We start from the raw sequence: 27,030 nt of genomic DNA, 5'->3' as shown, positions 1-27,030 counted from the left end.
ATAGAAGCCAGCAACTAGAACTGTAATCCCGCACGTTTCAAGCCGTGTGTGTGCGCACGCGCGTGTTTTAGCCCATACATCAAGAATATCAAGAAGCTCCCGTCAGCCTGACACCTGTTTCCACAGGAGGCTGTTGGAACAGTCTGGCCGTGCAAGCTAGACATGTAGCACGAAACGGAAACGTTACGTCACACAGCCACAATTCCTGTGAGAGACGAGGCTCCCGCGGCAATGAATATCGTGATATTATATTTATATTTTATTCTGGGATTTGACGCCGTATAGTTTGGTACCCACATACCAAACTATACGGCGTCATAGTCCAGAAGGCGCGATAATTTTAAGCTCATGTCTAGTTTTCAGACATCACAGAAATATGTTCTGAAATTTCCAGTTTCAAATATCGACTGTTGCCTGCCATAAATGTGGTATTAAAATGAAGCTACTGCTCGGAACAGAGGCGTGTCTGTTTCCATCATCAGGAGCTGCTCTTCCGAAGGCGATGCTGTCAGAGCTGAAGTTGTCTGTGAATTTCCTCAGTCCGGTAAAGAAAAGTTTGGGACTGTGTCCTAAAATAGATTACGGTAGCTTCGTGTTATGTCAGAGGCTCATAGAATGGTCCCTACTGATCAGCCATGCTATTGTACAACACAAGGAACTCCATCACGCGCCCCCTCATTGCCGACAATGAGTTTTCGTCGGTGATGAATCATTTCCGTGTAATGGCAAACCCAAGCAACTCTTGGGTCCATTGTTCTTTGCACCTGGCGCCCGAGTGCTCGAGATATCGACCCACATTGCTAGTTCGTAGCTCCGGTAACCCCAGCGCCTCCGTGACACAGCAGGCACTGACTTCCTTCCACACAGCAACAATGCATCATCACGACGTTCATCTGTCTGCAACAGTAAACTTGCGATTGTTATGGCACGTTCTTTCCGAGCGGATGTTTGAGAGGGATCCGAGAAAGAGGAATTAGGATTACAAAAGAAACCGGAAACTCTGTAAGTATATGAAACATTACTAATATAACGACAAAGTTTTAAAGTAGCTAACGTTTGGACTGCCATAGGGAGCCATGAGAGAGTGGATTGCATTGCAGTTATGAAACGGGGCACTTCGCGCTCTACACACCTCACAGAACACTCTTTTAAGGCGCGTCCACATTACTCGTGCTCGTGTGACTCGCTATGCTTGCGAGTAATGTGGACGATATGACAAGTCACGAGACAAGCAAATTTTTAATTTAAAAACTATAGCCAATAAATTAAAATACGACTACAGCCTGTACACACTACGAGTAAATATACGGATCCTCACGCGCCGAAGCCTGGCGAGCAACTGAAGTAGTGTGGACGAAGATTTACGAGCACAAGTAAAAGCCAGACGAGTCTCCCGACGAGCACAAGGCTGGCGAGCACGAGCACGAGTAATGTGGAAGCGCCTTTACATGTTACACTAATATATTCTGCGGCCGTGACATAGCTCAGGCGATTAGTCGCTGCCTTCCCACCGCGGCGGCCAGGGTTCGATCCCAGGTCAGGCCATGTGAGATTTGTGGTAGACAAATTGGCAATGGGGCAGATGTTCGCCGAGTCCTTCGGTTTCCCCTTCCAATTCTCATTCCACCGACTGCTCCACACTCCACATCTATCATCAGGGGCTGGTACAGTAGACCAGTAGTGGCCGCAGTACAAGGGACTCAGACCCACACCCACCCCACGTAATAAGAATTATATTCTACATTGCCCACTTTCGTATGATTGGTATATTCGATGTACAGGACGTTTCGGCAATTGATTCTACTCTCGTCCCCAGCAGATCAGTTCGCATTATACCGAAACATAATTTTCACTGTATTTCAAAATTGGTGAGTTCGAACCCAGGAGCTTTTGAATGCTAGACACACTAGACCATAACGTAAATACTCTATTCGAAAGACTCCTCATGCTATTGCACTCAGCATGGCTAACGCGTGGACTGAAATGGAACACTGTTTGGGCTGGACCCAACTGAGCACACACCGACAGCTCACAATAACGTTCTGTTGTTCGTTAATAGGGACGGCGGCACACGATGAGACAGCCGTGCCACGCGCAGCCGTTTCGGCTTGAAGCTGTGGACCTTGGCGGTACACGTGGGCAGATAGTGAGAACGGTTCCTGGCAATAGGCAGGCTTTGCCTAATTCCTTTACAAGTTACTTTATAAAATCACGCTCATTATCTTATTCACGCGTATGAACTCCATGGAGCAGGGTCCTCCTTGAGAAGCTGACAGTCTCTCATCCGACCAAGAAATGCACCCTCTTTTATGGAACTCAAGGGGTCACGAGATCTTGCCCCTACATTCTCTCCACATACTCTATTTGTTTGAGATACATTTTAATAATATCCTTCTGTGTACACCTGGAGTGACTGGGCGACCCGGGAAGAGAACTGAATTTCAGGCGGGAACAAAGATTTCTCTCTCCTGCACAGGGCCCGAACCCAGCCTCCTGTTCAGTGGGTGCCGGGGAGGGGGGAAGCTAAGTACTCTCTTCCATTCAGTGCTAAAGTGAAGAATACATGGAGCTATGCCTCCAATCCCCATTCAACTTCATACGGGAGTGTCTTCTTATTAAGCACAAGGGCAACTGTACCTTACGTGTGCCCAGGTTTCCCAACTGGTGTCTAACTACGTGCGCTATTCGCTCTCCATGCTTGCTACATGCCTTGCCCACCTTAGACTACTTTATTTGTGTGCTTGCCTGTAAGTAGCACAGGTAAAGTTGTCTCTCTGCTTAATTAATTAAGCATTATACATGGGAGTGCTCCACCACTCTCGACCTGGGCATTAGTTCGGAGGCCAGTGGTCATCTTCACGCCCCGGTCGCCTTTACCCGCAGAGAAGTCGTCCCCGGTACCCACTGGATAAGAGACTGGGTGGGCCCCAGAGCCGGTCTGGACGTTGTGGAAAAGAGATGGATCTTGCCCCTGCCAAGATTCGAACCATGGCCATCCAGTCCGTAGCCTGTCGCGACTCCTAACGATGTGTAGTGAAGGGTAGAGACTGACGCAGCTGCCTGCAGCACCCTTACGGTGTCAGTCATAGCCTGTGGGACAGAATCCTCTGAATTTCCCGCCGCTGTAAGAATACCGAAAGTATTTTGAAAGTAGAATCCTCTTGTTCTAATGGTGACGTAACGGGGACGCACAGACGGAGCATGTGAAAGGCCGATATTGATCAGTGCGGCAACAGCCTTCAGCCTCGAACTTGACGCAGAGACCAGGCCCACTCATTACATCTCTGCTCGAACTCCAAATAACCTAACCATGCCACGAACACACGCGTTATTGGCGATAAACGTTATTCCAAGCGGGTTAGAAATCACTTACTCGCCGGGATGTGAGTTTGAATCCCGCCCAGTGCAGGGCGTTTGACATATAACAAATGTACCAGTATATCGATGTGTGTGAATCTTAGCATAAGGATCCTAAACCCTTTAAAGCACAGTGGTAGCTATCAAGATGAATTCAATCCACGTCTTCATGTCCTATAATTCTAAATATCCATTTTAATATTATCCTCCCATCAGCGTTCATGTCTCCGAAGTGGTCTTCACGCCTTGCGAGCGAACTGTTTTACACGTTACTGGACCCAGAGGCACAAGGTGCGAGGCGATGCACCCCGCTCTACAGGAACGGGATACAAGCAGAACCACGTCCGTGTGTGTCGCTGCGCTGAGAAGCCCCAACTGCCCGGGCGGGGGTAGCTAAATTAACACTCGGACAGTATTCAGGAGGGGAGGGGAGCGCCTTCTTAGAATTTCTGCTGAACGCTGATTATCCTGGTTCATGACTTTTGGTGATATTCCTCAGTGCCTCTCGGCAAATGCCAATGGAGCTCCTTAAATTAGGCCACATCATTTCCAATTCATTATTCGTCGACCCTATGCAGTCTGACTTTCTGACGGCGTCATTAAACAGAGTAAAAATAAATATTTTGTGTCCGCTGATCCATATTCCTTGTGCCTCTAATTTATTTACACACAACTAACTTGCTACCTGCAGTGGAAAGCTTCGGAACCAAGACGTGATACGGAAGTGGCAACATTCGAATCGATATCCTGGAAAGTCCTACAGTGGCACACACTGACGTTTCAGAGGGAGCAGCAGTTTAACGCAGAAAGGCAGGAACAGGCCGATCACATTGCTACTGTACACTCTATTGAAAATAGCGTAACGCTCCGACTGAGAAGCATTTGTTATGTAAGTTAATGGAGGTTTCGTTCTGAGAGCAATGTTGTTGCTTTGCTGACAGAAAAGCTAAACGGGACATGAATGATGACGTCCCCAAACATCGAGTGGAGGGAACGTCTGGGCGGGCTCCCACCTTCAGCACAGAACAAGCAGCCAACTTTGCAAAAACGCGTGAGAACGCGTCTAAACGTAACAGAGCTCTGTTGAAGGTAAGGTCAGTCAGTCATCACGAAATCCACAGAAAGTGAACGTTCATGATGCTTTTTGGTTGACATTTCTGTACAATGCTGACCCCATGAAGCACAATCCTTCTTCTGAAGCTGATAGTAGCTCAGCTGGTGAGGAAAATCCCTACGTTTTATAAAAGAGGAACATTCGTTGCCACATTCACAAGAGCAGGCCACTGGGCCCTGGCCAGATAATGCGACCCACACTTTCTGACTTATTTGAAATGTACATTCATGTTAATCCTTCATCTATATCTACGTCTTTCAAGTGGTCTCTTCCTTCTTTACGTTTTCCAACTCTTATGCGTGCTACATATCCCGCCCATCTCATCCTCTATGATTTGCATTGTTAATATAATCCATTTAAAAACAGGACGCTGAAAAGGAACGTGCTGAATTATATGACCCGCAGTGCCTCTAATATAATTTCTATGTAAACAAGGCTCACGTGTGGGTTTCAGGTGCCGAGGACTCCACAAGCCACACTGCAATACGAATTTTTGTGCAGTGGATATTGCCTGCACGAAGACTGGCATTTGCAGATTCTGTGGCTCAGATGTGATAAAGAAATGTCCTGTCCGTTTTGTTACCCAGTTTCATCACTTAACGGCGGGCTGATACGTGTACATCGAGTCCGGCAAATGTTCCCTTTCAGCAACTTCGCAAAATGTATCTACCATCTCCTTCCTATATTGTTGCAAACCTTAAAAGAAGGTTTATAGTCTCCGGAATTAGTGGTTCATGCGCAGGCGCGAACCGGGTGCCTACTTTTACAAACGGACAACACCCAGACGCGAAGAGGACTTCTAGGTGCCCAGAATATTACTCCGGAAGCCCAGGAAGCTAGGCCAACGTAGATCGCTGCAGCTGTGGGAATGGCAGTGCAGAAACAGTGTATCGGCTACAAATCTGTTGTGCCACGAAGGGAGAAGCTTTCTGACGTAATTCTAACAATTTCGGCGTCATGTTTGTAACGGTTAAGGAAACACAGACCCCTGAAATCTCGTGACGACTTTCTATAACCACGTTTCGCTTCACAAGACTTGCGCATGCGCGCAGACTCTCGTCCGATGTGAACCGAAACTGGAATATGTCGACACATTTTGGTAGAAGTCCCCAATATCAATTTTCATGGCAGCCGGTATACAGACAGGTTACCACCTGATGGCCGAAGGGTCGGAGTTCGATATCCAGGCGAGATTTCTTCTCTCCACGCCATCCAGCCCTTACCCCCGGAGGTAAAGCGGCGTGAAGCTGTCTACTCGCCTCCAAGTAGCACCGAGGTCAAGAATGGTGGAGCTATACCTCCACTCCCTTATGTCTTCACAGCGTAGTGCTTAATTAGTTAAGCACGTAAATTCATTCCGCGATTTTCGACCTGAGCGACTATCAGCTTCCGAATGACTGCTCAATATAGCTAGTTAAAAGTGTAATTCGATAAAATCTGTAACATCTATTGATATTCAGATCAGGGAAATTTAGAAACCAAAAAGAGCATCTGTATGTTCCATCAACTGCGCAGGCCCAAAATATCATCGGGCCGACTACGGTCATAGTTCGTACTAGGGAGATCCTGCTTTCCTATTTCGGCATAGACAGCCGCAATCCTGGCCGAGGTTTCTCGTGGTTTTCCTCGGTCTCTCCATGATACTATCGGGATATTACCTCAAATCATATCGCCACTGCTTCATTTCACACCTTTTCCAAATCATTATTCGCCAGTCATCCTACAATTCGATGCTATGCAGCCCGCCATCACGATGTGAGAAGTGTTACAGAGGGTTGCGTCTGCATTGCAGGAACTCGAGGTACAGGCGGCCAAACTGCGGTCGCGCACGTGCTTCTGCCCTACCGAACTGCAACTCTACAGACTGCAGGCAAAGTATGAAGAAGAAATGCGAGCCACAGGTCATTATCATCAAAACAGAAACAAGAAAATGTGTCCACCTGCTGACGTACCCTTCCTCTTACGTCACACTGGGCCATACAAAACCGCACCCACATGTAAAACACTGAATTTGACTTTTTGTCCTTGGGTTGTTGCACGCGATGTTACCTCCACTTTCACGGTCGAAGTGCGTAGGTTGGTGATTTTATATGTATATATTAGAATTTCCCTAACCTACACACTTCTATCCTGAAGATGGAGGTAGTACGGAGCTCCGAAACGTCGGAAACATCGCCCACATGCCCATGGGGTAACAACTCAATATTATTATTTACATTAATTTCATATCTCACTGAAAATGAAACATAAATCACTGCTCACAGAACATGCCGGACCTGATCTCCATTGTCCTGAACAAACGAACCATGGGTGGAGGAGTCTAAACTAAATTTGTGGGCCCACTGCACCAGCTCCGGACGACGGGTGAGTGTGGAGCATTTGGCGGAACAAAAACTGGAAGACGAAACCGAATTACTCCATGACAAATACCACATGATATGGCAGTGGAAAGCAGGCGACTTACCACCGGAGGAATGGCACGGCCGAAAGCAGGATAACTTTCCGCCATGATGCTATTAGAATACGGCTTTAAATGGATAACTCTGTATAATAAGAAGTTCCCATACACAGTACTCGTGGTTTTATTCCTTTACTTTTCGTGCGGGTTTCTACACATCTTTGTGCCACATTATGATGGGAGGGAATTCTATAATATCCGTGTTGAGTCAATATTAGCATATGACGTGGCAACAGTCTCATAAGAAATGCATACAGATCGGTTCACTGAAGTCCCAAGTTCATAGAAATATGAAAAAATCAGTTCCTACCTATCAGAAACTGCACTGTTCATGGCAATCATCGCTGTTTACTGTGAGAACCTTACGGAACACATAAATACACTGTGTGGGCAGAATGCAGAGTTTTAGTATCTTGAAATCCGTTCCTCACAGGAAACACACTCCGTCTCCATAGCAACACCCAACCGGTTAATGCTGTTTAGGGAAATAATCACTGTTTACTGTGAGAAACACACGGAACACATAAATACACTGAGTGAAAGTGAAAGTGACATTGCGACTGATGGTCAGTCAGTAAATCTTGGTGTCGAGCCCCATCTGGGGCTCATGACCAGATATTTATTACTCTGACAGTTACGGTCTTGTTTCTGTGGAGCGCCCTCTCTGACGAGAGGACGGGTCTGTCTTTTGTATATGCTACTGGCCATTGCCAGCGCAGTCTTTCTCAGGTCCAAGTCCCTTGGTACTTGCAACCGTATATTATTGTCTCAGATTTGAGACTTCCCTTTTCGTCACCTCCTACGACTCGCAGGGTCACAGTGGAGGTATTCGACCCCGCCTCCACACAGGCGATACACTGTGTGGGCAGAATGCACAGTTTTAGTATCTTGAAGTCTGTACCTCACAGGAAACACACTCCGTCTCCATAGCAACGCCCAACCGGTTAATGCTGTTTATGACAATCATGGCTGCTTATTGTGAGAACCATACAAAACACACAAAAGCACTGCACAGGGGAAATTATTTTTTTTAATGGCAGATCAGGCGGTATATATATATATATATATATAGTAGTTACCACTGTGCTTTAAATCTGGAAAATGTAACTACTGCCTTATAACTGGGACACACCTGCATTATTAGCTGAGTTTATCATCATCTTGTTGCCAGTTCCTCCTGGTGACATGTAACTAACTGAAGGAAGCCTGTCTCACAAGCCATGATCACCGCTGCTGGGGTTAGTCCACCCCTGGACTTCTCATTCCGAAACCTGACTTCTGTGGAAGATCTTGGTGACACAAAGCCAAGACGTGGTGTCAAACGGTACCGGAAATCCCCTTCTGGTCTCTATGATTGCTATGCGCTCCGCCTCAACAATAACCACCTCATGTCTGTCCGCGGGATCCATGCGATCTTGTATCAGGTTTGGGCAATGCTGATTTTGTAGTAGAATATACTTGCATACATCAATTAATACAACTGCAACAAATTTGGAAGTGAAGAAATAAATGAGACTGGCTCTGAATGGTATGCGGGGGGGTGCTGAGGTGGTACCTAGTTGCACCGCCCCCTCATCATCAAGGAAGGCATGTCTGATGTGTGGGAGGAACTGCAGACATAAAGTTGCGTTCACTTCCAAAATATCCGCTTTGGAAAGAACTTGAAACACACAAGCTCTAAATAGGTACGATCTGTTCAAATAAAATTGGAAAAGACTGACTAAATTTTTTGTGATCTACTGCAGTTTGTGTTAAAACACAGTTTGATTTGAGTTTCGTGTGAAGCACATGGCTGATTGAGATAAAATACAAATTAACTAAAAATTTTTCAGTGTTCCCCCCCCCCCCTCTCAATTTTTTATTGAAACTTATTGAGCAGTTTCAGACATGGACTGATATAACCTTCCCTATACGCATTCATTTCCTGCAAAGCCAGCATGACAACACAAGACTATAAAACAGTTCAGAAATCACTGTCAGCTCTGAAATTTTGTGATCTTCCATGTATGTAAAGAACTATGTTTATCAGATCTGATGATCCCATGGCAGTGAATATTCAAACTGAGCTCTCCAGCTATGTGACAGTATACAGTCTAATAGATGCTTACCCCCAGAAATCCTATCACTGCTTGTCCTTACAGGTGTCTGCCATGTGGAGTCACATGTCAGAAGACGACAGCATCTTAAATGCACGTGCAGTCAGTCACACAGTTCTGGCATGCAACTACTGTACATTTAATTTGTGCTATTGCAGGTGGTGGAGAGGCCTGAACAGTTAACATGGCTGGACCTTTCCTTCAACAAGCTGACATCCATTTCCACAGAGCTAGCAGAATTCTCTAGCTTGAAAATAATGTATCTTCATGGAAATCTCCTTACAGAACTTGGCAAAGTTCTCCATACACTGAGACACCTTTCTCACCTCTACAGCCTCACGCTGCATGGGAACCCACTGGAGGAACATAGGAAATATCGAGCCCGGATCCTGTGCAGTCTGCCACAGCTACGATCACTGGATTTCACCAATGTAACAGTGTCTGACAAACTGCATCTGAACAAGGTTAAAAGGAGGAGCACCTCATTTAAGACATAATGCTCCTACATCGATACGTCCCAAGCGTCAGTGTGTTTAGCATCGTTGCTGAACCAAACTTTGACTGTTATTCCAGTAATAAACATTAAAAAACTTGGAAACTGATTTTACAGTTGGGTCTGGAAGCATTTGTAGCAAATAATGGGCACGTATCTTGCCCATCTGTTGTCTTTTAGTTCACCAATTTATGTACTGTCTGCTCATAATCATCAATATTCCTTGTAATTGATACAGAAGTCTTAATTAATCAATATGCAACATTATGTGCAAGATACAAAGAGACTTCTATGCTGTAGATGGAGGCAGATTCCACCAAAATGCTGGCACATAGTGTCACATCCAAGAAGACAATAGTAATTTTAACACAAATATCCATTTCCTGTATGTGTGCAGAAACACACCATGGTCAGTAACTGCATGTCGCTTCTGACAGGACACTAAAGGAAAGCTTACAGAACAAGGAAACCTGCAGTCCTTCTCTAACAGCTTTCACATTCCATATTTTTAGATCTTCATGCAGTATGCCACAAGGCAGTGTCTACATGGATGCATAAGACAACGGAAAGATGTCACTGTATGACCCAATACACAGTGAAGAACTTTTGTTCAACGAGACTAAGACACATGGACTCTCACACTACAGCCAACCATCTTAATGAAATGTCTGATGTATGAATTTATTTTAGAAATATGAATCACCTTCCTGCAATTATTCTAAATATGCACAAAGGCAATAGTGACATATATCTCTAACAAACATTAATTGTTGTGGTAGTGTTAAGTTCAATGTTCTCAATATTTCTTGATGTCCCACATCAAATTTTTGTTCCTGTATTGCTGAAAACAAAATACTTTGGTATTTCTGTGTTTCACTTATTTTTTTGGTACTACAGAATACAAACAGGAGTCAAAATCACAGAGACATTCTGCAGCAAATAGCTGAGCAGTGACTTCCTTTGGGTTGCAACAGCGTTTCAGTACGGTGCTAGAGACATCACATTAGTGTACAGACAGGGATGGAGGGGGGACACATTCTGCAATTTGATTGAGATCCTCACCAACTGAAATCCATCTCCATTCATACAGGGTGACTCACTGTGGCACACGAAACACTGGCTCAGCCTTTACAAATTGCAAGCAATGAGCATACATGTCAGAAGGTGAAACTTATTATTGTAATTATTTGCAAATTGTGGTGGGTACTGAGGGCGATATCCTGGGGGTAAAGCGGCTGGGGCGCAAAGCTGATGACTCACCTCCATCTAGTACTAAGGTCATGACTGGTGGAGCTATACCTCCACTGTGCCATACATCTTCATGGCACAGTGCTTAATTTATAACAAACACAGAGCGAACTTTACCTCAGCTTACTACCTCAAGAAAATGACTTCACTTGAAGCCATTCTGCTCTAAGTTTTCAAAATGATGGAATTACTCTTTGAAAAAGGCAATCGAGTATTGCACAAGTGTTTATCTTCACGGGGTGGAGATAAGAAGCACGGTGTCACTGAGAAAACATTTCAATACCACATAAGGACATGAGAGCTGGGGCTCCCACAGCAGTGAATATTCCATTGCAGTCTTCTGCAGTGGCATGCCATGTAGTGTAGATGGCACCAGGTTTCAGGAGAGAGTAAGCTTAATTATCATACAACACTAACTAAAACAATTCAAATTGTCTTATTTTATCATGAGACTTTAACTGAGAAACTGCAATATGAAAAATGTATTACCAACTGATTCTGAGATAATTAAGATTATTTCTTAATCCTAATTTAAATGCCACTGCCGTTCTCTGCTGGTCTTATTTAAATACCATGAAACTACTTATTTGCAGCTACCTTCATGCACTGTTTTTCTCCAAATTTCCATAAAGAGGAAGAAACATTGGCTAAGTGTCATCACAATATGGTCTGCATGACTGTGTGAAATATTTTTTATGGCCTGTACTCCTGCCCATAATGATACAAGCAGTAATTCGTTTCAATCACTTTCTTACAGAGCTCCAGGGGAAGCTGGAAGCTGAGCTGACTGCAGGTTCATACTATACAGTTTCTTTCGGTTACATATGTTAGTTTCAGCAGCTATTTCTTCAAACAAATTTGCATTAAAATATAGCAAAAAACATTTGTCTGAACAGGCATTTGTCTGCTTCGAGGTGGTTCATAGCCAGCTGAGGCATGAAATGGTATCATATAGAAAACTTGGTTATTTTCATCCCAGAGAGCCAAATCTTCTTCTTCTTCTTCATCATCATCATCATCATCATCATCATGTTGTCGTAACCGCCACCATCACCATCATTACCACCTACATGTATATTTCCAGTTACCCGACTGTCATCAGAATTAATACAACTATCACTCAAATCAGGCCCACATATTTTGGCATCAGGGTCAATACGATGAAATATAAATTCACTGGAAGAATCTGAGTCATTATGGATCTGTTTGCTGTCCAATAAACGACCACCAGAAGATGCCGTTGGGGATAAAACTACAGAGAAAATATATGCAGACCCTTCAAAAATCTGTTACAAAATTAACAGAAGTACTAGAGCAAAAAACACCAGCGCAGAGGAGTGCTTGAATGACGAAGTGACACTGTTTGCCTCCCTCAGACTGACTCCTGATCATCTATAATAGTCATAAAACATGTAGCCGACTGAGCCCAACATAGGACTGCAAAAGTTTAATTTTTCTTTTAAATCCATTTGCTTAAAAATCATATAATCAATGAAATGTAGAGCCTCATGGTATTTTCTGAAATAATAATCGGTGACTATGGATGACAGCAGGAAAATGATAGGCTGGTATTCTTGAATGCTGTATACATATGAGGGCTGGTGACACTTTACTGTTACGTGGGACAAGGATACTGAGGTTAAAATCATGAATATTTTTATTATATTCATATAAATATAACTTCTTCAAAGAGTTGATCATCAAATTACATAAATCAACACAACTCCATTTGTAATACTAAACTTTGTAACAACGAAATATATTTTTGTTCTTTAGGAACGATGCAGCAAATTACAGTCAACTCTCGATTATCTGGGGGCAGATTAACCGGGGCTACTGAGGCTTATATGTTGTTTAATATTCATTCACTTTTGTTTCACATGGTGAGTTGTAACACTATTTTCGCACTAGTGTGAACCGAGCTCTGCATTCTTTGGTCCCGTTATGCTAACACAATGTTCTAGGGTAGGGGTGAAAGAATGCAAGGATTTGTGGAAAGTTTCAAGGACAGATACACCGCCCCAGTTGGTCTCTTTGTATCGATCTTCAAGTGTGTTAGCAAAATGTCAGGGTGTAAAAGGAAGTGTGTTGTGTTAAGTATTCAACAGAAACTCGTGTGAGCCGGGCTTCAAAATGTTAAGCAGCGATGAAACCGTAAGTTCAGTGGGGGTGCAGCCAGAAAAGAGGGAAGAAAGTGAGAATGAGGAAGAGGTGGACAGTGCTGCTAGTAAGAAAATATCACATGGTGCTGCTCTTAATCATTTGGAATCCTTACTAGACTATCTTGAGAGTGAAGAGAACAGTTTATTAAGTGACAAGCTAATATTACGTAGGCTTCGTACAGATATCCGTAAAAAGGAAAATGCCGCGAAAAAGCAAACGACGATATTAATTTTTTTTTTAAGTGTTAAGTGTGAATATTCGTAAAAAGTGTTGGATGTTGTTGAACACTGTGATTGAAATAACTAATTCACACTTCAGTATAATGTAAAAAAACTATTAAATAGGCCATGAGATGACATAAAAATGAGGTTGAGTAAATTTAAATACAGGTAGGCCTATAGTATTATGAAGGTACAGTATTACAGTACTACTTTTCATAACATTTGTCTTAACTGGGTTTTCGATTAATCGTAATTTCCATGCCCACCATTATCCCGGATAATCGAGAGTTGACTGTATTATAAATACTGAAGTTTAAAACAATAACAACTGTTACAGGCACACAACACTTACTTCAGTTCAGTAACATTAACTATTATAAGAATTATGTAAGCATATCACATTAACAGCAATTACTAACCTGGAGACTTAAAAAGCACTGTCAAATTTGCTACTACAAACTGTCTGCCTGTAACTATTCTGAAATACTGTTTTCTGCGCTGCATTGTCTGAAACCTACATTATAGCTGTCCATTTTCCATCCATGCATGAATTGAATTCTCTGGCTAAACAGATGGTGCCATGCCGGCTTACATTCCCCAAAAGAACATTCAAGACAATTCTTTCATTAAACTTCAAATGATCAATCAGTTTTAAATCGTGTAAAAGCAGACGACATTATGTTATGCCTAATGCTTATGCTTCTGTGGCAGGAAGATGGATATAGCTATAAACATTTTCAATGAATACTCATTCTGGCATCAAAGTAGGAAATGAAAAGTCATCAGTCAGTAGTGTAACTTTTCATTTTGAGAATGATCTTTAAAACAAAAAATATGTACACAAGTAAAAGTTTCAGACTTACAGCAAGCAATTACAATTTTAAGGCATTTCCTTGTGTACTGACCTCATAAAATCTGAAACCTTATAGCACCTTTAAGACCCGTCTTTTGGTAGGATGGGGCACACCTCTTAAGCAGTATTTGGTATGGCAATAAAGTGATAACAGATGGCAGCAATGGTGATGCATATTTGAACGATTTCACAAGCCGTGCTACTGTGCTACCATCTGGATCTAGTTTGTTCTGTTATGGCAGTGAGTTGTTCCTATGACAAACAAGACTGTAAAAGTATACAGTGCACCCTAACTAGCTGTAGGATCTGGGGTTGACTCAGCCTCTAACAGAAATGAGTACCAGGAATTAATCAAATAATTTTCCTGGGGAGTAAAGTGCGGCCGGCACGTAAGGCTGACAACCTTACCGCCATCTTTNTTTCTTTTCTTTTTTTTTATTTTTACAGTGGTGGTTATGGAGAGTTCTGTGTTCTGGGATAGTACGGCACATAGTCCATTCATAGTCAACCAACATTTAAAGGAACACGCCACCTACATCTTCTGGGTTGAAGAACAAGCCAAGCAAGAAATCAGCAGGCAGCACGCTACCGAGCAGAGTCCTACCGGTTTCTTACTTCACTCTTTCTTCGACCTCAACATCCTTGGCAAAATCTAAGCAGTCATGAAAAAACTATGGATCTTTCTTTTGCTCTACATTCAGCATGTTTAAGATCGGTAGCTAAATCCTACCATGAATACTTCTGATGTTCATGTAGAACGGTCACAATATGTCTCTTTAATTTTGATAAGCTATTTCAAACAAATCACTGGAGGTTCATCTTGTGTTGCCAACGAACTCCAGATAAAAGGCGCTTATATTGCCATTAATCCACATGATTTTAATGATGATGGTAAAAAATACTGAATTTGTAAAAACAGAAACCCTAAGCTACAGTCACCTTTAACCACCATGAACAGAATTAAGTCACAACCAGATAAAATATAATCACTGCACTGCTGACCATAAAACATGTTATATAAAGCACATTGAACAGTTTTAATCTGTTCTATGATTAAGTATCCACTCTGGTGCATCAGTGTCATAAGCTTGCCTACAATGAGCAAATTCATGGTGTGTTATAAATATTATGATTTTAGGAACGCAACAATGATTGGGCATACACTCTCTGGATTGTTTAAGTGCAGAAAATGTGTTCCCTCAACTTCATGCAACTCTAGCTTCTTGGCCGATTGTCTGATCCTGTCAAGTATAATGTGATAATTTTCCGGAGGATCAAACTGCATTCCTGCTTTACCTCTGATGTTTAAGACCTCACATGTTATCTTTGATGCATACTCCAAAGTCATGTCCAGTGACAGGAAACCAAGGAATCCAATCTTAAGACGAGAATCCCGGGAAAAACGGAATCTATCATCCGTCACATCAATGCTGTCAGATGCTACTACAGGCAATGCACCACGTTTTAGCATTATTTCACACGATTCATCAGTAAGAGAACCTTTGTAAGCCTGCAGCATCAGTTTCAACATTTCATCATGCGTGTAGGCGGGTACAGTCTCTTCAGACATGTTTTCATAAGCCAGAAACTGATCCACAGCACGACCTGTTTGCTGTGCAAAATACTGAAGAGGCCTCACAGATGGACCAGCGATGTCAATACATATAAATTTTTCAACATCTTGTGGGAATGTAGCCGCATACATGAAACCTATCGTTCCACCCAGAGAATGACCAAGAATCGTAATCTTGTCCCACTGGTAATGTTTCACTATTCGCCGAACCAGAATCAGTCCATCCCACCACAAGTAATAAAACTGTCCTCTTGGACAATGGGATGAGAATCCATGCCCAGGAAGATCAATACATAATACTGGGGCATACAAAGACAACAGGGGTGCCAATGTGTCAAATGAGCCAGCATTATCTTGCCAACCGTGTAATGCCAATATAGGTTGTTTTTCACGGGAACCCCACCATTTACCTGGGTGAAGGAAAAACAAAATTCTGCTATAATAATACACCTCCTATCCATGCAGTATGCTATAATACAGTTTACAGAATGGGACGTCTATCATCTTCATCACAGTTCACATCTGCAGTTATGTGCCAAATGCATTAACCTCATCAAAGGCAGACAGATGCGGGCTCACGAAAAAAAAAAAACTGTGTGTGGCAGAATTATGTCACGTCGAACGCCTCTCGCAAGATAATATCATTTCAGTTATTTCAACCTCTGTGTAAATTAAAGGATCAGGACATGAGAACATTCCAATGCTATTTAAGTAAAGGCAAGCCTTATGTCACAATGATCTGTGTTGAATACACTCCCCCAGGATTCTTATCTTACCTAATAACCGCATATTTTTCTTTCAATTTCTGAATTTTGGTCAAGTAGTTTACAAACTGGACAAACACATTTCATTTTTTCCCCCTGTACATTATAAGTGACACACCACAATGAGTAAAAATTAGGATGTGAAATACGTTGCAGCATATGAAGTCATTCTTTACTTGCTGGACGTGATCATTTATTTTAAGCATTGCTTGATTAAGTCCCTCTGTTCTCTGTGTCATAAGCATCTACACACATCACAACTGAAATGTGTTCCTTGTCCCACTGCTTACAAGGAGGAAATGATAAACCAGAAAAACTGGTTTTCAGATTTTTATGAACTGTGCCATGACAGTGTTCACATCTACACATTTTTTCCAAATTTATTTAATTTAACTAGTTTACATTTACATACTTGGGTGGATTTTACAAATAACTTTTTCATTTCATTTGCGCTAATAAATTATACTTTGACATCTTTTACATTTTGCTTTTTTGAGCTTTAAGTTACATCAATATAGTTATTCAACATAGAGTGTATGAAGTAATGACTGTTCAACAGTATTACATCATGGCGGACACCAGTGGCTGAAAAGTTACTGTAAATGAGGGTAAAGCTTGACAGACCATCAGGTGGGTACGTTGATGGCAAGGGATATCTGAGGGCAGAATCATGTGTGGTGAACTGAAGTACATGGCAATCAAGGTACTGGGACGGCAGCCAAGCAGAAACACAGCTGATGTCGCAACTGAGGAATGAACTGAATACCCATGAATACACAAACTGCCCTACCACCGAGCTAACCTGTTTAGTTTCTGCAGGCACCACATTGATAACACTGAACTTACCACTGATATGGCCCCAAGGTACTGGAATTTTTACTTCCCAAGGAACTGGAATTTTTACCTTAAACTCTGGTTCCATATTTCTATCAATACCTATAAGCAAATAAAATATTTGAAACTGTATTTCTAATATAAAAACCTATGGCAGATTTTTCCAGAACTTCTCTCCACTGCCTTCTTCCACCAGTTATTAACTCTCTGTCTATAAGCCTTAAATTTTCAGTCAGATATTTCTTCTCTTCAAAGTTACAAAGACAATGTAGACTCAAGTTTTGGAACATAGTAGGACTGGGGTTATAATGAAATAGATTTTAAGGATAGACTGATACGATAAATGATACACACTCCGTCCCAAGTGCAAACAATATATATTATATGTCTTTGATCTTGTTCTTTTCTACACTACATGTTTCGGCCTCTATCAGCCATCATCAGGTGTATACTCTTAACGTTGCTGCCACACTGAAACCCAGTCTAAAATTTAACATTTAAAAAAACACATTGTTATTTTTGTCGTATTATCAACATCTACCTCGTTCATATGTGTCTGGTATGTAGATTATATTGCACACGTCAAATTTTCCTGTAGTAGCACTATAAAATCTTTAGTTATGATTTTAAAATCCTCTAAAATTTTCTCTAAATTTAGAGAAAATTTTAGAGGATTTTAAATTTAGAGAAAATTTTAGAGGATTTTAAAATCATAACTAAAGATTTTATAGTGCTACTACAGGAAAATTTGACGTGTGCAATATAATCTACATACCAGACACATATGAACGAGGTAGATGTTGATAATACGACAAAAATAACAATGTGTTTTTTAAATGTTAAATTTTAGACTGGGTTTCAGTGTGGCAGCAACGTTAAGAGTATACACCTGATGATGGCCGATAAAGGCCGAAACATGTAGTGTAGAAAAGAACAAGATCAAAGACATATAATATATATTGTTTGCACTTGGGACGGAGTGTGTATCATTTATCGTATAGAGTGCAACAGGATGCTGAGATATAATATTATAGACTGATACATATTTTAATAAGTACAGTTACACAGAAGAACCCAATGTTAAACCATAAATGTATAGAATTAATTCATAAAAAAACAAGAAAACGTCTTTAAAAACACACAGGGCATATATGAGATATGACAGTGCAACACTCATGAAATATTAAATGCAATCAGACAATTTATCATATGATACCAGGCCTTGATCCCTGAAAGAATGCAATGTTGAGAAAAAAGCACACGAGCAGGCATAACATTTAACATACTATATGCGACACTACACAAAACAGTTAGGGCCCTAACAAAGCACAACCCACCATTATGCAATGGAATCAAAGCACATCATCAAAGGAGGAAATAAATTAAAAAAATCTATGACGAACAATATACACCAACCAAAAAGCGCAGAATACGAAGGAAAAATAGCATGAAATTTGGCCAATATCGTTAACTGCAATCCTTGCAATGTAAAATAATTCTAATTAAACATTACATGCTACGTGTGTGACGTTTATTTCGAACAGTTTCGTCTTCCCTAACAACATTCAATTGAAATATATGTCAACAATGCCAAAATGAAAAACACTGCCCATGAAAATCTAGTCAATAAATCGCATTTTCATGCTAAATAAAACATAATGTACTGAACATATGCATGCAATAAAACCCGTAACGTACAGTACAACCAGCATACACACACTGAAACTGGAACACATTAAATATATTTTTCCTCTGGATTACACTTCTTACCCGTGTGACGCTGATTATTTCTGATGCTACAAACTATTTTCAAAATCGGTCTCTCTGCAAGTCCTTCGCAGCACCGTTCGTCTCTCTTTACCACTCTCTACGCGGTTTACGCTGTTTATGTCGGCAATAACCCCACTTCGTCAGTGTCCTCAAAATTCAATTATCATCAAGAAATCTCACGAGTTCACGACCAATCACGTCGTCTTCTAAAAAGATTACGTCATGAAATGAACCAATGCTGCCAACATTCTATCCAGGTAAATTCCTAATCACAGTTACCAACTAACTAATCAAGGCTGTGCCATAGCCCAAGCGGTTCGTCGCTGCTTTCCCAGCGCGGCGTTCCGGGTTCGATCCCGGGTCTGCTCAAATGGGATTTGTGGTGAACAAAATGGCGCTGGTTTTCTTTCCCCTGCCAATCTTCATTCCACCAATTGCTGCACAATCGCCCTCACCTATCATCTGGGGATGGTACAATAGGCCAGAAGTGGCTGCAGTACAAGGGGCCCTCTAGTAATAAAAAAATAACTAAGCAAGCAAACAACCAACCAGCCATTCAAATGACGAAACACGGTATTGATAAAATAACTGACCTGAGGAGGAGGAAGTAACTGGAGAAAATCACACAGTGAAACCTCGTGATTTGCACATATCACCAAATAGAGTTATGCCAACCAGTGGCGCATGTAGTGTGAATGGGTGAGATGAGAAACAAAATGTTAAGATGAAAGAATGTAAGGAAGTGGCCTCAACATAGATTGATATTACGACTGGCCTTAAGGAAATCCCATGAGAGAATGTGGGCTGGAATCATTTGACTCACGGTAAAGACTGGTGGTGCAGTCTTGTGAACGCTGCAACAAACTTCATTTTCATCAAAAGCATGCAATTTCCTTTCACCAAAAAGGCCAACAAATAATGGAACATGAGACATCCATGGGAAAGATAAATTTGTGCAAAATTTTGGTCAAAAAATATGGACAGAAGAGACTTTGTGAAAGATGGAGGTCTTGATGATAGAATATTAATGAACAAATACGATGGGAGAATAAACTGGAGCATCTGGGTCACAACAAGAACCAATATCAGGCTCTTGCAAAGACTGTGAAGAACCTTCAGGTTCAATAAATGTCAGGCAATTTCTTGAACAGATTAGTTAACTGTTTGGTTCTCATGAAAGTCTGTGCTCCTTGGAGTTGGGAACAATTGAAGGTGCAGTAAACTTATTGATAAAACTCTATAAACAATAACGAACATCAGAATATGCAAGACACAATGATTAGACATGGGAGGATCAAATAGTAGATGGGAACACCAGTTCTGAAAGTAGGAATAGACTCGTAGCATGAATGAGCTGGAAGAAAAGGTAATAATAAAAAGATGATAATAAAATTCATCTAACAAATAGCTGAATAGGGAACCTCACGAAATTAAACAAAATTTACACACCATACATTTGTATTCCATACTTCTCACTGCTTCACAAGAACACGGACCTGCATAAACAAATCATGTAACCCTCATGCACAGAACTAGGAACTAGTGAATACGCTTTTAATTTTGGGTGGAAAATTCTTATAGAACTTATTTTTTCCTTGTTCAACAGGCATTTTCACAATACATCATGTAGCTACCAGTGGGTTTGTAAAAATCATATTGATTCCTTGTGTAAACTTTACAAATCTGTAAGTCTGGTTGTAACAGTACTGTGTCAGCTGTACCATCAACTGACATGTGTACTGGGCCTTGCAGTAACTCCCAGTAAAATAATGCCAAAAATAACAGATGTCAAATTTATTTTGATCTGCTTTTCTGATTACAAAAGGAACTGTGTATATGATCAGAAGGCAACCAGTCTCATTACTCTTTAGTGATGTCTTTTTTTTCCTACATGCACACCCTGTTTCTTCTTCCTTCTCAGACATTTCCACTTTATGTGGGTCCCTCAATCTGTCTTCCCAAAGCTTTCCTCAGTTGCCTCGTCCTTCCTCCTCTCCTGACTTACTGTTCCCATCTTGACTTCAGTCTTCCTCATACAAAATCAGCACAGCAAGAGCACATCTTTATGAAAGCTACAGAAAGCCATAAATATTACTGTATTTAGGAAACACCAACCCTGTTACCAGAAGAGACTATTATAGACCCTAGGACAGTGCAACATACATCATCACCTTCCTTGCGATACCATTCCTATATTATCCTTCATACATACTTCATATTCAGCGCATCACAACTTGGCTCAGCCACTCACATCCCAGCTACCATGGTCACATTCCTACTGTCCCCATGACACTTGTGTCCTTGTTACAGAGGAATGGGAAAGTATGTTGGCCTGGACTTGAACCCATGAAAGTAGGAGAAAATGAAGTCTTCCAGGGATTTTCTCTTCAAAACAACCATATTTTTGTCCTTACCGATTTTCTCTTTGGCATAAAATTTTGAATATATATAGCGGGACAGACAGACAGATTTTTGGCATTCCCTTAAAGCAATGTACAAAAGTAATAAGAAATAAAAATGTGTACTGTATCTACCAATGGCAAAAAATACTTTGGGTTGTACCCACTAACCTACATAATGAGTTTCTCCCTTTATCCTAACATTGATCTCACAATTCCTTTCTCAGAGAGGAAGAGGGGAAAAATTTGGCTTGAAGTGAACCCATGAATGTTTCAACATGTCTAAAACCTCCCCATGGGCAGTTTTCTACCATTATGCATTGAGTGAAAACGGCTGCAACAATGTGAAAAGTATTAAAAAAGTACACACTGTTCTCTCTGTATATAGAGTTACTACACTTCACACAATAAATTAAATGAATAATAAATATTAAGAAATTAAATAATAAAATAGTGGTGGTTGTGGTGGTAGTGGTAGTAATAGTAGCAGAATAATTGTTTCATTCACCCGAAAGGGATAGAATCCACGGTAGAAACATAAAGTTGTCCCTCTGCTTTTTAAGCATCATGCCACATTTGCTGGAGACAAAACTGTAATGACATCCAAAACCAGTTTACAGGTTCCTGATAACCAAAGCAGTGCATAGTTTTTGTAACAACTATTTACATAGTTCGTTGAGGCACTATGCTACAAGCCAGAAGGTTATGAGTTTGAGTCCTGGTGAGGTGGATTCCCCCCCCCCAATTTACATGATCCTTCTAGCTGCACTATGGCCCTGGGGTCGACTCAGCCTCTAACAGAAATGAGTACCAGGATTCTTCCTGGGGTAAAGGATAGCTGGCATGTAAGCCTGACAACCTTACAACCATCTGTGAGCCAACTGTCTAGAAAATGTGGAGGCCTCGACGTGTCACAACCTTACAGGACTCCATGGCCTGTTACAGGAATAGCTTTACCTTTACCTCATTACACTTAGTGTTATGTGTATATAATTTTGCACGAGTATATACCTTCATTGCCTTTTAGGCCTTATGCAACAGTTTTCATAAATGAATCCTCTAACCTTCAATTTCCAGCAAGGTCTCGGCCTTAAAAACCCAAGCGTTCATCAAGAACACAATTTTCACAGCTTACAAGGGACTGCTGCATTAAACAAAAGAAAAGAGTCTGACTTGTAAAATGTTTTAATCTTCTATACCACATATATACATCATACCTCTGAAGCAGAACTTCAGACAGTGGCACAGAAGTGGCCAACAGGTCAAAGTCAAACAATTTCAGCACTTAGAAAAACAAAAGTAATGCCCTTTAAATGAAAGCATCCTATATGATAGAAAATTACTGTTACAGATAAATCAAGCAAACAAGTAAATCGCTTCACCTACAATATAAAATTTCAATATCTGAGAATGCATTTCAGAAATAACACCAAACAAATTTAATTAACACTGTGCAGAAATCAGAGGAGAGAGACAAGATACACAGACAAACTTGCATGCAGCTGTGGCCATCCCAACATAACACAGAGCTGACAGAGAAGCAGCAACTACTGAACTGCAATGTACCTGGATATACGTACATTAAACACTAAAACCAGGAACACAAGGATTAGAAAGTTTAAGTGAACCAATTAAATTAGGAAGAACTGGCTGTGCATGCAACAGTGGACTATGTCATTCCAGCACTAGGCAATGGCCGTTACTATGCAATGGCCTGTAAAACACAACAGAGGAAAAGTGTTTTCCGTGTGGTCCATGCCGAGATGTTATAAGCAGGATGGTTAGTAAAGTGAAGTGAAGTGAACTTCAATGGAGTTGAGTGACGTGAAGAAGTTGGTTGGTGAGCGAGTGAGTGAGTTAGAGAAGTGCTGAAGTTCAGTTCTTGTGAGCTGTTGCTGTTAGAAGCCAGCAGCTGAGGCCAGGGATAGTTCTGAAACCCAGAGGAAGAAAACATCCACCGTTGGAAGCCGCTACTGAGCGATGGCTAGGGAAGACTGAGAAGACTTTCTATGTGCTGTGGTTACAGTGAGCTTTGGAGTGTGTAACTCAGTCAGACTGTCATAATTACTTGTAGTCACGAATCTGCAAGAGTTCAGTAAATCAAATTAGCAATCCCAACCCCATAAACAGTCACACTCAATCATATGACAATATAAACATGAACAGCTTTCAAGGTACTGAGATCACAGTCTCATTTCTCAACTCCTCCACATCTCGCTGAAGCAGTTACGCTTTGCCTCTGGTCATCTAGCCATTTGGTTCCCACAGTGGACAAGGAGGGAAATGACCAGCTGGCATCGAGTGTCATCATTGCAAACATCCTTGGGACTTCCTTCTGCAGTCTCAGTACAGTTAATCATAAAATAAATTAATTACACTACACAGAAATACAATATTTCACTTTCTGAGTGATGGCCCTGCAAGTAGCAGTTCTTAATGCTGAGAACAGCAGACAGACGTCACGAGCAAATGGCGCCTCTAGGGCATGTTTCAGTCATCACACTTTCTTTCTTAAGAACAAATTTGCCTGCTTACCTGGAGTTGTGATTTATTTCCACAGTTTCATAAGTTCAGCTTTAAAAGTCTCCAGCTCATCCTTTAAGGTTTCATTTTTGCTCACAGGATTGTCTACATCTTTGTAAATAACAGTGCCATGAACATGGAAGATGCTTCCTCTGGAAATTAAAGAAGTCAGAATCAGGTATGAACTACCACCCAGGACGCAACTTGCCTATATAGAAGCTGAGCAAACTGGCTCAAACAGACAACTCAGGAGCAACACTGCTTGAGTCAACAGCCTCAGTTGCTGACATGCTTCTAAATCTACTGCCACTATTATCCCTGACATATTTGTAAGGCAGATGGTTCAGATCTCAGGCAATGAATGAACAGCCATTACATAATGCTCAGAGAGAGACAAAGTGCATGTAAGACAACAACCCTGGTAACTGATTATAACAAAACCAAAATTCTACACGCTAGAGTAGCTAATGTTGTGGTGAATATTCCCCGAGATTTAACGTAAACTGATTATGTCAGAGACAATTCATAATTTTGATTCCACAGTGTATATTCATGTATAAAGATTATGAATCATTTTCCTGTTCTGAGTGTACGATGGTCAATCAGCTCTTTGAAGCCTCAAGTTCACAGAAATAATATTTTAAAATTCAATCCCTATGTGTAAGTAAACACACTGCACCTCCATAACAAAAGATCAACTGATGGATTCTGTTTGAGAAATAATCACTGCTTGCTGTGAGAATCATATGCAATACATATACAAACTGTGTGGGCAAAACACAGACTTTCTGAATGATGAAGCAGCTGGTACACATAGTAGCCACTGTGCTTTAAAGGGTTAAATTAATTAAATTCACTTTAAGATTTACTCTATCTCATGATCATTTATAAGGGGTGGGCCTTCTCGCCCTTGAACCGCAACCTACAGTGGCCTATTGTGCTTTGATCCCCATGAATGTAGCTCACAGACTCCAAAACAAAAGTTAAATATGAGATTCAACAACAAAAATAACAGAAGACTGATGAGAAGTACGTGGGTTTGTAGGATACAGCAGTAAATCAAACTTACTCAGGAACTGGAAAAACAGGCACATCGCTCCATTCTATTTCTCTTGCCTCACTCAATTTGTTCTTGTCATAGAAGTAGATATTATTGAATGGGTTTTTCTTTTCTGCAGTCCCTCTAACTGCATCCTCCATCTCAACACCCATGTCCAGTTTTGTCATTACTACCTTGAACTGTTCAAATTTACAGTATGTCATACGTTCACATATTTGTTTGATGTCCTTTTCAACTCCAAGCTTACATTCTTTTATTCTTTCTTTGACTTCCTTATCAATTTCCGCGACACTGGAGCATGTTTCAATTGCTTTTTCCTGAGAAGAAAACGAACTGATTATCACAATATCAATGGAAACAATGAGCTTATAGCTTAATAAAAAATGTAGCATCATAAGTTGTTGTCTGGTATGTAATTTCAAGAGGAAACATACAAAATACATTCTTCATGATTTTGCATACATCAGTGGTTTTAATGTTCTGTTCCACAAAACCTATTTGTTCCTACATTAAACAAAAGCAAAGAAATGGCATGCAAAGACATAAATTCAGCTCTACACAAACCAATTATTTTCCTTTCATCACTGCTGGTTTGAAATGTCCGCAGTGCTGCAGCTGTACCCGGTGCTGCCTACCAGGGTAATATGTTTTATGTATGTGCAATGTTTGTGGTCACAATAAAAACATCACTGGCTCCCACATCATGGGATCCCATTTGCTGTGGACAGGGTTAAAACTGCATCCAAAACCAGTTTTACAGCTTCCAAATTACCATTTCAATGCATCCTTTTATGTCATGCTTAATTTCTTCAAGACCACATAATTATTTTTAAAGACTTTATGTAAGGAATGAGAGAAGGGGCAACTCATGCATTAATGGGTCTTAACACTGGCCATGATATCCCTAACCTAAATTTTATCTTACCAACTGGGCTGCTTTTCATGACCATAATCCACATGGCTGGCAAGGGACTGTTATATAAATGTATATGTACACCATATTAATAAATATTTGATATGAGCCTGCAGATTCAAATGCTGGTACAGTCACCTCTGTTTATGAACAGTGGTAAGCTGGATTTTAATTTCACATAAAGCAGGGGTAATATTTAACTGCTTCTTAGAACCACAATAAATTTTTGGTGTAGACAAGGAATACCAAACCTCACAGAAATAAAAGTTGGGTAGTTTTGGGAATGAAATAGGTGGGTGCTTGTTCAAAGAAAATGCAAGTACAAATCGGTATTTGTTCCAGACATAAATGGACAGCAGAAGGAAATGGGGATACTCAGTTTCAAAGTGCAGGCTAGCACTGAGATGAGAAGCCAAATATTATATTGGTGCATCAGCTGTGAGTCTGGGCAGGATGCAATTCATTTGATCTGTATTTAAAGACAGGGAAGACAGGTGTACTCCAACGGTATATACACGCATACTTTCTTAAATTTTTCTTTATAAATTTACATATCTCAAAGGTCTTAATGGCCATTTATTGCGAATACAAATCAACATCTTCACGTTTCAATCTTACACATCTTGTGCTGCGCTCTTGTAATAGAAACAGGTACCAAAATTTCATAATATAGAAGAACTAAACACACAAGCCTGCTACTGACGATGTTAATTATGCACAGAGATAAAAATGTACCAACCGATACCGTCCATTTGTTTGACTCAAACGTTATCAGTGAAATTTAAGTTGCACACTTTTTTTTTAAGATTATCCCACAGTGAAAGTTTGACTGCACCAGCTATCGTTCCAACTTTAATTGCTGTAACTGCTTCAAAATGTAGACCTCTATCCTTCCCTTGAAAATGTCAGAATTTATTTCAGGTCCCACTGCATTTGCCATTAATTAATATATCATCATGATGTTATATTTTAGCGTCCTGTTGCACTGATTTAAGTCCATGATTTATTTAATCCGTCTTGCAGTGCATACATTCATTTATCTCCTTCTTTCCCTCGCACTACATGTTTCGGCATAATAATGCCATCTTCAGGTGCTTACTTGTCCACGTCAAACCAGTTCATTGCATGCCATGTTCACACATTAAAATAACTAAAATATGTATCTATCATATACATTGTCAAACGTTAAAA

General features: G+C 40.8%; 3 protein-coding genes across 12 annotated transcripts in view; 1 reads left to right on the top strand and 2 right to left on the bottom strand.

Annotated features, from left to right (window-relative positions):
* Positions 1 to 774: 774 nt before the first annotated feature.
* LOC111862136 (leucine-rich repeat-containing protein 51) lies at positions 775 to 10,388 on the top strand. 4 transcript variants are annotated; one of them, XM_023847303.2, is made up of 5 exons: positions 775 to 1,002; positions 4,299 to 4,446; positions 6,264 to 6,372; positions 8,101 to 8,353; positions 9,184 to 10,387. In XM_023847303.2, the coding sequence occupies exons 4-5, from the start codon at positions 8,150 to 8,152 to the stop codon at positions 9,520 to 9,522; spliced, it is 543 nt and encodes a 180-aa protein (XP_023703071.1). In that variant the 5' UTR covers positions 775 to 1,002; positions 4,299 to 4,446; positions 6,264 to 6,372; positions 8,101 to 8,149; the 3' UTR covers positions 9,523 to 10,387. The 4 variants fall into 4 exon arrangements, with proteins under 4 accessions (XP_023703071.1, XP_023703074.1, XP_023703073.1 ...); XM_023847306.2 differs by lacking the exon at positions 8,101 to 8,353 and having other exon boundaries at positions 9,311 to 10,388; XM_023847305.2 differs by lacking the exon at positions 4,299 to 4,446.
* Positions 10,389 to 14,441: 4,053 nt separating this feature from the next.
* LOC111862148 (probable serine hydrolase) lies at positions 14,442 to 19,878 on the bottom strand. The gene is made up of 3 exons (XM_023847327.1): positions 19,768 to 19,878; positions 18,945 to 19,041; positions 14,442 to 15,986 (listed from the first exon to the last, which is right to left on the bottom strand). Exons 1-3 carry the CDS (start codon positions 19,876 to 19,878, stop codon positions 15,130 to 15,132), a joined length of 1,065 nt encoding a protein of 354 aa, XP_023703095.1. The 3' UTR covers positions 14,442 to 15,129.
* Positions 17,244 to 27,030, bottom strand: part of LOC111862134 (deoxynucleoside triphosphate triphosphohydrolase SAMHD1) — a 25,119-nt gene continuing 15,332 nt past the window's right edge. For 6 of the 7 annotated variants that reach the window (XM_023847299.2, XM_033750569.1, XM_023847300.2 and 3 more), the window contains exons 8-10: positions 24,936 to 25,243; positions 23,879 to 24,018; positions 17,244 to 17,276 (exon numbers count right to left, since the gene is read on the bottom strand). In XM_023847299.2, coding sequence (XP_023703067.1) covers positions 23,892 to 24,018; positions 24,936 to 25,243 — 435 coding nt within the window. In that variant the 3' untranslated portion in view covers positions 17,244 to 17,276; positions 23,879 to 23,891. Of the gene's footprint in view, positions 17,277 to 23,387; positions 23,426 to 23,878; positions 24,019 to 24,935; positions 25,244 to 27,030 lie in introns of those variants that run through there. The other variant, XM_023847296.2, reaches the window with a different exon arrangement.

This window comes from Cryptotermes secundus, unplaced genomic scaffold (assembly GCF_002891405.2).
Source record: "Cryptotermes secundus unplaced genomic scaffold, Csec_1.0 scaffold770, whole genome shotgun sequence".
Classification (NCBI taxonomy): domain Eukaryota; kingdom Metazoa; phylum Arthropoda; class Insecta; order Blattodea; family Kalotermitidae; genus Cryptotermes; species Cryptotermes secundus.
Note: the sequence above shows the minus strand (reverse complement) of the source record. Positions and strands in the feature narration are given on the sequence as shown.

Coding starts and splice junctions, on each gene's coding strand:
- LOC111862136 (XM_023847304.2), top strand. CDS start 8,150: ATGATCACCGCTGCTGGGGTTAGTCCACCCCTGGACTTCTCATTCCGA. Junction 8,354..9,183: donor TCCATGCGATCTTGTATCAG/GTTTGGGCAATG, acceptor GTGCTATTGCAG/GTGGTGGAGAGGCCTGAACA.
- LOC111862148 (XM_023847327.1), bottom strand. CDS start 19,878: ATGTCTCATGTTCCATTATTTGTTGGCCTTTTTGGTGAAAGGAAATTG. Junction 19,042..19,767: donor CTGCACCACCAGTCTTTACC/GTGAGTCAAATG, acceptor TAAACCGCGTAG/AGAGTGGTAAAGAGAGACGA. Junction 15,987..18,944: donor AAATAATCAGCGTCACACGG/GTAAGAAGTGTA, acceptor TCCTTCACCCAG/GTAAATGGTGGGGTTCCCGT.